This window comes from Corvus kubaryi, unplaced genomic scaffold (assembly GCF_017639235.1).
Source record: "Corvus kubaryi isolate FWS band 111438036 unplaced genomic scaffold, C.kubaryi_AGA036_p1.0 70, whole genome shotgun sequence".
Taxonomy (NCBI): Eukaryota; Metazoa; Chordata; class Aves; order Passeriformes; family Corvidae; genus Corvus; species Corvus kubaryi.
Window position 1 is genome coordinate 1,067,012 of NW_024582058.1, and position 14,795 is coordinate 1,081,806.

Below are 14,795 nucleotides of genomic sequence, written 5' to 3' on the forward strand. Positions count from 1 at the left end.
AAAAAGAAAAAGAAAAAGAAAAAGAAAAAGAAAAAGAAAAAGAAAAAAAAAATAGAAAAAGAAAAAGACCTGGAAGGAAAGAATTTAAAGTAAGCTTAGTTGCTCATTATGGAATACCCACAATGAAAGCTCAGGTTACTAAAATGTAACATGTACATGTTACATGTAAAACGTACAAATTTTAATAATGAATGTACCAGCACATTTGACAAGTAAGAACTGGACATGAATGTTTTAAATCTCAGCCTCTTTAATGAGTTATGTTGTATCGCTTTCCAACACTTTTTTGACTGAATAAGCAGACCAGAAACTCTGGTGTGGTATTAATATTTTCCTCACTGTTCTCTTTACATCAACATTCTTTCCAAACAGTAAGGTTATTTGAAATTTTGAGGAAAGCAACTGAATGCTGAAGAAGTTCACCTCAAATGAAACTGAAATTCTTCCTGCGCTGCTAGCCAGAACATGCAAAAAGGGAAGAAGGATGTATGTATAGGTTGGTTAAACAGGCATTTGCAGGCAAAAAATTGTTTTTTCTGCTGTCAATTCTGAGGAATTTAGAGAACAGGAAAGATGTGAATAGCAATTTTTGCAATGTCTCTGGAGATAACACACTTTTAGCTTTGTTAAAAACATAGCTGAATAACTCTGGTTACTTTTTGTTGGCATATACTCATCTGACAATTTAAGAACATGAATTCTTCTGGGAGCATGTCTTTGTCAAGTATTAATGGCACTAGTAACTTAAATTGACATCTATGTCATGCAGCCATGCATCTGTCAGTATAATAAAAATATACTTTTAAAAGATTAGTTGATATTGTGTGACTTTGGCAGCAGATGTTTGAGATTATTTTGATGTAAAAAAGATTGAATATTTTTGTCAATACTTTCTAATTGTGAAATTTATTCAAGGAGACATCTTTATAACTGGCAGTATTGTAAGATGCAAGACATTCTATTGCCTCAGACACCATCTTTATTCATCAATAAAACATCATAAGAGGCAGCTGGTGAGCAGAGTAACAGTAATTTATGGAATGGGAAGCAACATTTCTTCTATGTGTTTTGTGAGACAGCCTTACCTGTCACTGCATTTTGTTTCATCTTCTCTCAAGAAACCAGAGAGAACAAAGAGGAGTGAGATAACAACTGTACCTTGTACATTCAAAAATTTTATCGTGAGATGTGTTTGGATGCCTTAAAGTAAAAAGCTTTAGGCTTAAAGATCATGAAGTCATTTTGCAGCAGGTATAGTAAATAAAACACAGTCACCACTCTATTTAAAATGCTTCCCTGCATACAAAGCCACAGCAATTGGGAGAGGTAAAATAACATTGTAACAACAGACTGGGCCAGATTGGCAAAGTTATGTCAGTGACTAATGATGCAAAGCTAAGTCTACTGGAAATTAGAAAACCACCAGGCCTACAAAATAAGATTGACTTAAAACCACTTATGTAACCGTACCCCAGAAACAGCTCCAGAATATGGATGGAACAACTGACAAAGGATTTCTACAAACAAGTTGCTCTTCTCCAGGTTTGCTTACCTTTAACGTGTGATCAAAAGCACATCATGCTCTCAATACAGACTCAAAAGACTTCAGCTTCATGTACCAAAAAAATCTCTTCTGCCCATAAAACCCTTCTGTAAAAAGAAGCAAACATCTACCCAGTCTCATTTTATTCTTAATAGAGAGTACCAACTTCAAGCACTCTTTCTAAAAAGCCAAGATCTCTAGAAGCACGACCGAACAATTCAGCTCATGAATTTTCCATCACCTTTGTTTTAGCAAAATAGATGATGTGGGATGCTACAGAAGGGATTGAGTTTTCCATGTCTTACCTGTTTTTCAGATACTGAAACTGCATAGTACAAGTTTGTCCCATTTTAAAGATTAAAAAAAAACTAATGGAAGGCTTTGTGGATTAGAAGCACAGGCTCTGTATTTGGAACCAATAAAATAGCTTTGTGGCTCACTTGTTACAACCTGTGATATTCTCTTCCCCACTCACAAATTCTGTACAGAGAACAGATTTTTTAAACTAAGTTTTGCTATCTTTGCAAATAAAGTAGTCATTGTCTCTAATTTCAAGCTTGTAAAGGGTATGTCAGAGGTAGATTAAGGGGAAAAAAAAAATAATCGGCATTCTAGTAAGTACTCCCGAGTTGATCCTGTCAAGGAAATTGCCTTCACAACATTTTGAATTCAATAAGGAAACAGTAACTGCCATAAGGTCTCAGTTATTTTTCTTCTTCTAATACATTACCAACTCAATATATGGTGTGCATTTATGCAAGAAGGTTATTTTTAAAAGTTATATATTACATCCATTAAGCTTAATCAGTCATATGCAAAGCATCTCTGAAATCTGATACGAAGAGTAAAAGAAAACCCACCAAATGCACCAAACCAACATAGGCAAGGCAGCAGTCAGCAGCATGGGACAGAAATGAGCACATAGCTATCAGGATGACATTTTCAACTTGGCCTAATCGGAGGCATAACTTCAAAGCAGAGGCAGCAAAATGACAGGTTTTTTTACCACAGAGTGAAATACAGTAATTGCTTTAATGCAGGGTGAAAGAAAATTAACAGAAATTGAAGTTGACTAACACATCCTGAGAAAAATCCATGAGAAAAGGTGTTTGGCCCAGAGTACTTCCTAAATGCTGCTGTATAAACTTCCATATGTACTCAAGTTTAGGCTCCAGCTTTAAAAGAAGCCTAAACTTTGCAGCAGCCTGAAGACTCCACCAAAATTGCTTCTTGGTGGGCAAGTCAGACAACCACAACAAAAAATGTAACTTAAAAGAATATCCCAAAACCCAAATGAACTTGTTTTTAAGAATGGTCCCAAACGGAATTCCACAAAACACTCCCAGGTGAAATTTTTGCAAAAACAGCAGTTCACACTTTCCTACCAATGAAATTCATACTCTTCATACCCACCCAGTGATATTAATTTCAGCTAGACAGGACCATCTATTTGGAATCAAAATAAAGAAAGTGATGCAAAAGGAGAATGGTTCCTGCCAGCGCCTCAAGAAGGACAGTTAGAAGAGCCTGTTTGATGAGGCTGACGTCATCCTTGGGAGGGAGGAGACAACAGACTTGTTGAATCAGAACCTGCAGTTTGAAGGGAAGGAGTCAGAAAAGGCTGAAAGTGGCTGGTCAGCACAGAAGGATCCATGGCCATGTTTTGTGTGAGCCCCTTTGCAGAATCCATGCTCATTCTCCACCTTCCTCTCATTTCAGCAAACATCAGAAAAGCGTGAACCAGGAATAATTTCATTCTAAAACACAGGGTGATAAAATGTCACACACACTACCAGATAAAGGGAAAGAGATTAATTAAGATTTCATCCATTTTGTGCATCAATTTGTGGTTTGCTCAGCCACTTAAAAGTTGCCTTCTAGATCATGAAGGTATTTAACAATCTAGCTGAGCTGAAATGTAAAGCAACAGGAACTTCTTTCAGCACAGAATAATGAGGGCAAAAATATTCAGGTCTACTAGAGCCCATTCTTCATCACACAGTTTAGGCCATTTGTGTGGTTTGTAAATGTAACATTAAAGGGAATCAGAGTGCTGCACTATATAATTAATCCATTTAAGTAGAATCATCATCAATATTTAAAAGCCTATGCAAAATAAAGTAAGACATGGTCCAAGGTTCTAACAGCACAATTAGAAAAACAATTTTGGTAGTAATTATTCCAAAATAATTACTGAAATTCATATAACTCATGCATCTTTCCAGTATCCCAAAGGAACTAGAATATGTTATCTGGAAAACAGGAATAAAAAAAATCAGAGTGAAGTTCTTCAAGCTTTCTTTGCTTTTGTCTTTTCAAAATTACAGCCAGCTCTGAACCTCCCAAAGTCTACCTCTATCTTATGAGCTTTTTCTTCTACTTTTAAATTTAAAACTTTGGCATGGCACTCGTGGTGTAGCTAATCACTAGGTTTCATTTCAATATTTTGCTACAAAATAACTGCCTAATATTTGACTTCTGTAAGGAAAATGTCAGATTACAAAAAGCTGTAATAAAGCAAGTTACCTTCTGAAAATGAAAACAAAGTTAAAAGGCAAGAAAAACTAAAGTATTTCAGTTCTGAAACATTAATATTCAACATTCAGGCTTCAAAACAATAAAAAACCCACTAATTTCTTATGAAATCAAAGACCACTGCTGAAAAGAAGCTACCTGGGGCGTTGTCCTGCCATTTTTCCACAGGGTAACCAGCAGGAAGAGTTTCCCTGTGGTGCAGGTACATCCCACACCGCTCCTGCATTACTCACAGGCAAACCAAGCAAGGGCAGTCATGCCTCCAGCTGCAGGGCGACCTCAGTGGGTGTACTTTCAAGCCAAAGTAGCACATGTCCACACCACTGTTTTTTCTTAGGCTATTAACACTCATGAACAATTCCGTTTAAAGACAAGAAGAAGAAAAAAAGGCACACCTGATGTCCTACAAAACAAAAACGGCCCGGGTGTTTTGGTTTGGTTTTTTTCAGCTACACAGACAAGACTTCACTTGCAACTTTTGCCTCCAAGTTAGAAGAAGGCAAGGTGTTATTGCACTGTTTTTGCAAGAGCGGCCTGCAAGGAAGATTTTGACAATGAATTACAAGCTCCTGCAAGCAACTAGCGCAGACTTGTAGGAGCTGAAGAGCCTGCAAAGCACTGAAGTCAACTTTAAAATGTGTCCAACTGGGTGAGTGTAACATGCTCTGTATATGATCATGTTGCATCACCTCTCTAATGATCCTTTCTTTATATAGCGTGAAATTAGAAGCAGCTCCCACTGTGGTCAGTGGGAGCCACATTACAGAAGAAACAGAGAATTTGGTTATGTATTTTAAAGTCAGGGGGGTGTTTTCAAACATAGGCCCAAAGTGTTCCTATAGGGCTTAATATTTGTATAACAACAGTCATGTATTCCTTTGTAAGGGAAAGTGGAACTTAATAACCTCAGTATTTCAGTCTAACCAGGAATAATGCATTACGGTAGAATATGGACTGGACATCATACACTGCCCCTAAGAATATTGTCCCAAATACTTCTGTATCCTGCTGTCAAGTACACTATCTATACTTTATCTTAACTGTCTGTTTCAAAAAGTTATAGCCTAAAAAAAATCTGGAGAAGACCACAAAAGACAGTAAGCATAAAGTGTAGCCATCAACTTACTGTATCAGAGACATCAGAAATTGCCCCTTTTATGATAAAAGTAAGTCAGCTTAGTCAGATCGATCATCCTCTCCATTTTACTACTCCTGGAACGTACAGTCCACGACACATCTTAAAATGGAGAAACATAAACTAAATTTGAAAAAAATACAGTAAAAAAGTACTGTTAGCTTACCATTTTCACATTCCCCGAAAACTTTAAAAACTCTATTCAGGAACTTTAAAGAAAAGGAAGATCACAAATAATCAAAAGGATGGGAAGGCCTGTAGATATCTTCAAAGGCATGACAGAGCCAAGAGCCCAGACGAAATCCCTGGCAATGACAGATTTTAGATTGTGTGGGACAATTCTTTGTTCCTGTCATCTTGTGGAGAGTTTCTAATCTTTCCTAGCTGCAGATGCTCACGGTTCGTGATTTATCTCAACAACCATCAGATCGAGCTGTGCTGTGTGGCTGCTTCCCCACCAAACAGTGCCCTGCACCCCACTTCCCTGGCCATCACCTGTGTACCTGCTCCTTGGGCTCCCCATGGCTGTCTGAGAAATAAAGCAAGGAGTCTATCTGTTACAGTCTTAAGATTCCTCTTTAACACTAAGATTACAGGCAAAGGAGATTAAAGCTATTATCCAAAATTTTGCAGTAAACAGGCAATGTTGTTAAAAGGTTGTGCATTTGAGCAGGTAATATCTGGCAGAAGCAGCATTAAGGCTTTGATGAAAAATTTACTGAGGTCATGCTGGACAAGGAGCTTTCATTTTCTGTGAAGCACAACAGGAGGGCAGGATGTCGCACTGTCAACGCTGATAATGCCGTACAGAAAGAAAAATAATCATCAAGTTGCAACACCTAATCAGTAACTTCATCATATAGGCACCAGTGGGTCATCCTTAGAATTTCATGTCCTTGCTTCCTGCTAATTCCACTGATCAATTTAGATATGGAAATGTTGCACATATCAAGCAGGACTCATGCTACCTTGTTATGTAGGGCTATTCCCAGTTAGGCAACATATTTCCACAGTCTAGAGGAGACAAGATTTTTGGATGGAGAACACATGTGGAAAACCGATTTCCCTACACAGCCAGTGATGACAGGCAGGCACTGTCCGGTGGCAATGTGGGACATCTGTGTTCTGTGAACCCAAGACAGATGATGAGAATTCACCCTCTGGTGGGAAAGATGCTTGTGGTTAATTTACCACCATCACCACAAGCACTTCCACCACAAATCCTTTCAGCCATAACTGCTACCCAAAACCACAAGAACTGCTCATACTTGCTATTTCTGCTACTATTTTTTTTTCATTGCTCCTAGTCACAGTTTGCCCAATGATTCAAGAGTAATATCAGCACGTAAAACAAGTAAGTGAACACGTTTGCCCCTTTGCCTGGGCCACAACTCAATCACAAGTTATTTTGTATAGTCTAGAAAATATTCTCACTGAGAATTTCAATAAAAAGGACTGTGGCTCCTGAATCAGAGCTTAGGACTGAGAACAAGAAAGAAAAATCCTACAAACAATTTCTACAGATAAATAAACCAAAGATAAACTGGGGAAAGCTGATTAATCACTTCAAAGTATACTGCTCCTTTTTTGTGCTCTTACTGAGCATTTTTAAAGTGTTGCTTAAATAAGGACTTCTATGCTTTTGATTTACCAATCTTTCTGTAAGGCAAAAAGGGAGACAAACACATGTAGCTCAAATACCCTGCTGGGATGAACATTGGTTCAAAAACCACGCTGGTCCAAGCTGAATCATTTTTCTCCAAAATGCTGCAATATATGCAGTCCATCTAGAGCAACTTTCTAATGCCTTGTTGTCAAATTAGATGATATTTTAATGAGTTGTTTTTCCTTCTATACTCTACCTCGAGGAAAAATTAAGATCATAAGAAGCTCCAAGCTTTCACATAGACCTTTTGAATCCAGGATTACTACGTAACTCCCAGTGGTCTATTCCACATCTAGGAAATACAAACAAGGATGCTATAATCTAATCTGTGCAGAGCAAACACTTCATTTCACTATTCTAATACTGCTAGAGTGATTTATGAGGCAGCTGAGTAATTCTGAAAAATGTACTAAGAAAACAAAGACAAAATTAGGCAAAGTACAAATGTTGTTTATACGAACACTGAGACCAGTAATGTCAAAGGATATTACAGGCATCCTATGCCATACACAAGCACATCTGTGAGGCAGGTAAAGTATGTTTTTATAGCTGTTCAGAAAAGAAAAAGATTAATCATCTTTTAAAGCTCTATATAAAATTACTTTTCTAGTGGCAATTAATAGAGAGAGGCCCCAGAACACCAGTCACGTGCTCTAATCATCAGGGGGAAATAAATTATACAACAATAACCTCCCCCAAACTTTAGTGAATACGGAAAATTCTGTTTTCTCTTGAAGAGCAGCCACATCAATGACACATTCTATACACACATTAGCAAAGAGATGGCTTGGTGGAGCTAGAGAAGATCTACTGTCCCTGAAGCATCAGGTAGGGAGATTGCAGTCCAAATCCCACATGACTAAATACCCTGCATAAGTTTATGGTCATTACTTGCAGGAAAAGATGTCCTGTTAATTTATCTCACATAATGCTGATATCATGCCTACCAATATCTATAAAACCCACCTATGGTCCCAAAATGTTACCAGAACATGTTAGAGGCAGCAAAACCCACAGTGATCTGGCTGGAATAAGGGACTGCACTGGAGCACAGCTCTTTTCTTCCCCCAAAGTCTCAGGCAGTCTTTTCTTTATACTTCAAACAAATTAAATCTACTGCAATTAATGATTATAAGTTTTTCGTTCAATCAGGCCATACTCCTCTAGGAAATTAACTTAGCTATTAAAAGCCTAAAGGCTGGAAAGGAACCTAGTTAGATGAGTTTTACCTCCTCTGTATTGCCTGTGTAATCAAATGCAGTTTCCCCACCAGTTTAATTCTAATCAGTTTAATTACTGAAAATTACAATAAAAAAAAAACCAAAACAACAAACCCTTACTTCTTACACCAGAACAAAGAAGAAAAGCTACATGTGGTAGCAGAAGAGAACTGGGTGACAACACTTTGATACTGCACATGAGGAAGAGGAAATGACCAAAAATAAAGACAAATTCAATATTCCTTAGACAACGGCTATCAGACTGAGGAGGTGGAAATAGCAAGCTACAAGCCAAGAATAAAACTCAGCACAGACTACTTCCGAGGTGTGAAGTTGGGGGGAGAGTTTATTTCTTCAATATTTCAACACCTTGACTACTCAGGACGTGTGTAGATCCACTGAGTCTTAATCTGTGTTTCCTACTCAGTCTTTTGGCCCAATATAAAAGTCTTTTTGCTGTAATATAAAAATAGTGAGATGAAAGGTGTTTTAAGCAAGTCTTTTAGACACACATGGCACTACACAGATATATTTAGAGAGAAAGTACATTTCCTTCACTTGATTTCCACAGCAAAAATATTTCTTACTGTTATGAAACTCCCTGTTTTAAAAGAAATTATTTCATGGTATGTTTCTCTTGCCTCTTGCCACAAGAAAACCTCCATGCCGATCAGAGCAATGAAAGGCAATATAATGCCTTTATTTCTTTTAAAATACCCAAAACATAAAACAAATCCATTCTTACATTGTATCTATTTTCCATTTCTCATTTCTCCTCTTCGTCCATAATGGCTTTGCTGTCTACTTCACAATTCTAAGGACCTCAATCAAGGCCATTTTAAATCTTCTCCATCCAGATGGCTAATCCCAGTAATCTCATTTAAACTGCTAGTTTACATTCTACTAATACTGCACAGCCATCTGATCTGTGCAAGGAAGGGGTAGGAGCAGGCTGGTGAGTCTTACTAGAAGACATTGCAATCCCTGCACAAGCAGAACTGTCATAAATCAAGGATAGGTAGCAGGAGAGATAGCGGCATTTAAAAGTCTAAAAAGATTGGAACAAGTTCTTTTATCTTTGCTGAATTCACAAGTCAGCCAGCCCTGCATTTTGTAATGTGCACTGCAGAAAAGAGAAATTTTGTCTCACCACAAAAACTGTAGTCCTCCAGAAAGGAAACTTGTTAAATCCAAGGCAAGTTTTTAACTAATTGTGTGCACAATCTTTTAATTATGGAGACTGGGAGGAGCCAGAGGGTAGAGAGAATACCACAGAAGTATTCATAAGCATCCTGGAATATGCACAGAAACATGGAAAGGGGAACTATATAGACCTTACTAACAGGCAAACCATGCATTTTCTTAAGAGAAGTATGTCGTGTTTCTTATAGAAAGGCCATTTTGCTGCAAGACAACACACGTGCTTTTCACAAAGTCCCCTTCTGTGCCAAGATGTCTGTAGCCATGAAGTCTTTAGAAAGCCCCTTAGCTTGTAAAGAGCTGCAGAAGGCAGCAGTATCTCTCTGAGCAAACACACATCAAGCCTTTGTCTGAGTCTACAGGGCTCTCCTGGAGGGACTATTTAATCAAGGTCGAGATAGGAACTCCTAGGGTGGAGAAGCCTCATACTTATGTTAAATTCAAGTCACTCATTCACCACTTTTGTTCAAAAATATCTGGCCTTGAGCATTTTAAAGGCTGTAATGGGATCAAGCATATCTAAAAGAACAATAAATCTCAAAGTTCAAAACAAGTTCTAGACTTGGTAAGATGTCTGCATATATCCTGACGCAATCACAATTGTTTTATCCCAATCAATTAAGAGGGTATTTTATAAAACCCTTTCCCAAGTTTTTCCTAGACTTTCTTCTCTTAGAAGATAGGGAAAGCTGCAAAGAAGTACTTTGAAATTCCTGAAAGTTCTGACTTTTGAAGCACTAAGTAAACCTGCAATGACTAAAATGGGGAAAGAACTTCAATATTCCAGAAGCATGGATCTATTAGCAGTAACTCCTTACTAGTTGATGGCTTTCTTTTCTGCTCCATTCACAATAAAATTTGGTTTTCCTCTGCAAGATCAGCAGTTAGAAAACAGAGGAAGAAGAGAGGAACAGAGGAGAAATAAAAAGCAAACAAAAACATACATGAAAAAAACCAAAATAAAAAAACCCCAAAGAAACAAACAAAAAACCAACCTGAAACCACACAAAAAAACCCAGCCAAGAAACAACCACAAGAAAGCACATAAAGGCAAGAACATAAGATTTGCAAAAACTCTGTCTCTTTTTTACCCCCAGAAGATACACCAATGTAGCTATACTTTAAATTCACATTATGCATTTTAAGTACACCTTTATGAGGCTTTTTTAAATAACTATGTTTATAAAAGCTGCAAGAGGTCCTACAAGAAATAGCACAAAAATCAGCTGTACATGTTAGTGGGGGATACCCCCACCTTCAGCAAGGGTCCCTTTACTGTAACAAACTAAAGAAGACTCCAGACAAACTGCATCTCACATGGCAGGATCAGACAACTGATAAAAAGGAACCATTACTAGTTAAAACTTAATCTTTAAAAGAATAAAACTGTATTTGCTTAAGGCATCTAAGATAGTACTTTAACATGAAGAAAAAGAAGCTGAACTGGAATTGAAACAGTCCGTGTTCGTTTAAAGGATATTAACATCTACTCTATCACTGCCATTTCATTGAAGCTGAGGTGTGAAGTGTCTGTCCGATGCACAAAACAGCCCTTCATAAAGACAAATTCACCTACTGGTGGGCCCAAAGGATCCTTGAGAAGAATGAATGCACTTAACCTGCATTTCCTGTTCTTCAAAATCAATAATTCTAGAGGATGTCCTTTTGGAGGTTTGAGTCCCTTTCATGTAACCTACAAAGCTCCCGTGGGATCCAGCCAAAGCTCAGAGCTGCAAAGAAAGCTCTCATGCCACAACTGCCACGAGGGTCACTACTGATTAAACAGCCAGGCTTAAAAAGATTAAATTCCCTAATCTGAGAAATACTGTTGAAGCAGAAGACCGGCTAAGTCCTAAGCATAGTTTCAGAAAACAAATCTTGCAGCTCAGCAATTCCACTTTTTACGGTAAGGGATGTTATGACAGCTCCACAGTGGATTCATATTTAAATAGAACTTAGTCCCCTTTTGCATCCTCCAAAGCATCCATCACTGTAACTTCAGCCTTTTCATAATTTAAATGAATAATCTTCAGCTCCTAAGTACGTCTTTAGTCTGTTTTGACAGACAAAATTAATACCTCTTGCAGTTACTGCTGGAAAGTACTAGAAGCCCCAGTTATCAGACACTTTGACCTTCCCCCTCCAGCCAGTTATTCATGCTGTCAGCCAACTTCCACGGGTCTCTGTCCTCGGCACCCTCGCCGGGAGCAGCCCAGCCCAGCCCAGCAGCCCCGCGGGAGCCGGGCCAGGCCAAGGGTGCTGGCACAGGTCTGCCCCCGACAGCACTTTGGGAACCCAAGCTTCCAGCTACGCCTTTGGCTCCACAGCGCAGGAGCTTTTATGCTTTTACAAACAGCGTCTATCGCTAGAGCAAAGGAAGCGTTTGGAAACCTTTCTACAGACTAATGTCCCAATGCCCGCAGAGAGCTCCATTTAACCCGCTACAAGAGAGAACTGCAGAGCTATTACTGAGGAGAAAAAAGTTCTATGTATCTTTATGTCAAAGCCAGGCTATTTGGGGGTTTTGCTTATTTATTTAGGGGGAGTTTGTGTGATTCTTGGGGCTGTCCTGTGCAAGGCCAGCAGCTGGACTTTGATGATCCTTGTGGGTCCCTTCCAACTCAGAACATTCTGATTCTATGCATTCTAGTTGTACTAGTTAATTTTAATCTATGCATAATTTCTGCCTTGGAACTTTTGACCTACACTGAGCCCAGAGATCTAGTGAAGGGGGGAAAAAATAAAAAGACAACCCCAACAAGGCTCAATTCTCCGCTTTCCCAAGTCTCCCCAAGTCCCCAGTCACAAACCACTTTTCTAGCCAGTAAAAGAAAACGAGTTCAGGAAGAGCAGTGATGTTTTCATACTGTTGCCATGGTGTAAAAGTATTATTCCATACAGGAACTTTCATTTCATTTGTCATCAAAATCATACTCAACAGGTAAAGGCATGGGAGGCATCAGACCCTGACAGCCAGCAGCCTTGAGCAGGGTTGATAAAGAGCCAGCAAGCTGGAACTGAATCACGCATTACATCCCAAGGTAATTGATAAAATGATAAAATTGGTAATATTGGTAACTGGAAATATTGATAAAAAAAGGTTTTACCAATATTAATTAAGATGCTTGGTAAATGCATTAGGAATCCTTTATTAACATCATCTACTTCATAATGGACTACAAGCATTTATGAATGGTACTGAATTCACATGTGAAAGAATTTTGTTTAAAAAATACAGTGAAAAAGGATGACATGTTCCAGTTTAATACACTGTTTAAAAAACTCACCACAAGGAACAAAATCCATGAGAAAAGATGCATGACATTGTTTATTCATGGAAAATCTTAAAGTCTGAAAACTATAAGAACACCTGCTGCATCCCAAAGAAATCTTTTTATGAAACTATAATCTTTCATTTTGTTAAACAAGAAATACTTTGAGAATTTACTCAGCTGCAGTTAAAAAAGCTGTACCTATAAATTCTGCATAGTGTCATCTACTTATTAAATTCATCAAACTGAAAAAAATATTAATTTCTTTTGGTGAAAAAGAAAACTATTGAAACGTACAGCAGCTTTAAAAACTTACAAGAACACGTATTTTTTCCTCTGATATTCCTTCCTTATTTCCGTCATTTTATTCTAGTTATAAATGGCTGTATAGATATCTCTAGAACATCGGGTTGAGATACTTTTATTACTATTCAACCGCCTAATGATTTTACTTTCCATGATTTACACTTGGAAGAATGTAATAGCAAATACACATAATGACAAAAAATGTTTGCTAAACTGGCCAACTGCAACTAATGTTGCTGAAACCACATGGGCAGAAAGCAAATTGGGAATTGGTAAATGACAGTGTTTGTAAGATTAGATTTCACAGGGTGTTCACAAATAATAATTTACCATAATGAGCTGCTCTCCTTGGTTCCCCAGGTAGCCATCAGTCTTTCTAGAAAGCAAGTTGGATGTAGCCACGGAACTTCCCATCCTGTGGAGCAAACTCCCTCTTTCCACTGATCGTACGAGGGATCCAGTTAGCTTTAGACCTACAGGCTTTACAGCACTCACACCATGTATATTCAGGGCTGGAAATCTGCACTCTGAAGAAGATTAAGCGACAGCTGGGAGCAATTTTCAAAACCTTGAAGCATGAGAGGCCCCAGTGGTTTGGGAGCAGATCAACACGTTCATTTTGGTACGATACAGTCAACACAGTAGGGAAGTCCAGGCTTTCACCCACAGTAACATACACACACAAATCCAGTGTTAGAACTGCAGTGAGTCCTGTGCAGAAATGCACAGCAGGTACAGTGGGAAGGTTCAAGCACTCAGCAGATACTGTCACAAGTGGAAATGCATCAGAGGCTGACTCCGACCAGGTTTGCACCCACAAACACAAGTTAAAGTCAGCTTGTGTGAACGTAAAGTTAGCAGCTGTACTTTCACATTGCTCATGACATCTTTCTGTCCTGAGACTCCTGCAAGGGATTGTCTTCTACGACCATTTCACCCTTCCATGACTGCAGTTACGTTTAAGTAAAGACAGTTGCCAAAAAATCCACAACCTGTGGTATTTAATTGAAAGCAACCCTTTGGGCACTGCTACTTCTGAGCAAAGAGATAACCTTGAGCCCAAATGAGGTATTGTTATCAGGGCCAATAAGCACAATTTGTCCAAGATTTTCTACCAAAGACAAAGATGTTGTCGGCACGATTTTCTTTCATCTTGTCTCAGCTCTCGTGTCTCTGATACCCCACTCATGGTTTCCCTCTCCCTTGATCAAACCCCTACATTTCTCCCCTTTCCAAGGCTGTACACATGACATTTTCTCACAGCCACATCATCTAGAGGTACTTCTCCTTTCTTTGGTTTCTCTCTCAGCTGCTTTCTACCTCCCCAGGTTTATGTTGTCCAACCAGTTTATTTTACTACACCCCTCTGCCCTGCCTGCTGTTCTCCTGAGCTGCCCTGTGCCCATTTGCTATCCAGCTTTCCACTGCGAGATGACATTTTGCCTTTCCGTTTCGGCACATGCAGTTTCCAGTAACCGGATTAAAGGGACTTAAATTAGAAAGAAAGGAAATATATAAACAAGCAGCTATAAGTGCCTAAAGCAGGTTTCATTGAAGCAACATGCATGTTTGAGAAAAAAACCCCTTTTTTTAATTGCCCCAATAAATAGTGCCTGAAACTTCCCTTATTTTCTGTCTTTCAGGGTCATCCTTCAATAAAGACACCTCAACAGACTCCTGGGTAAGTGAAGAAAAAATTCAGATCCAAATTAATTTATGAGGGCTTTCTCTTGAGAGGGAATGCAGCTGCTAACTGGAAAACCTTATCTGATAGCCTGGGAGTTAAAAGGTCACAGGAGACTAGGAAGTAGCTGATTGAAGAATAGCCATTATCTTTTCCTATGCATTATGGTAATTTTTTTCTATCAAAATCAAAGCTCTTAAGAATATTTTACTGGACACCATATTGGTCATTTAA

The 14,795-nt window shown here is 38.5% G+C and overlaps 1 protein-coding gene across 10 annotated transcripts in view; it reads right to left on the minus strand.

Moving 5' to 3' along the window:
* Positions 1–14,795, minus strand: part of MACROD2 (mono-ADP ribosylhydrolase 2) — an 877,989-nt gene that overhangs the window by 691,739 nt on the left and 171,455 nt on the right. The window contains exon 1 of one of the 10 annotated variants that reach the window (XM_042049291.1): positions 4,217–4,404. The exons of the other annotated variants lie outside the window; for them this stretch is intronic. Coding sequence (XP_041905225.1) covers positions 4,217–4,304 — 88 coding nt within the window. The 5' untranslated portion in view covers positions 4,305–4,404. Of the gene's footprint in view, positions 1–4,216; positions 4,405–14,795 lie in introns of those variants that run through there. 10 annotated transcript variants of the gene reach the window in all.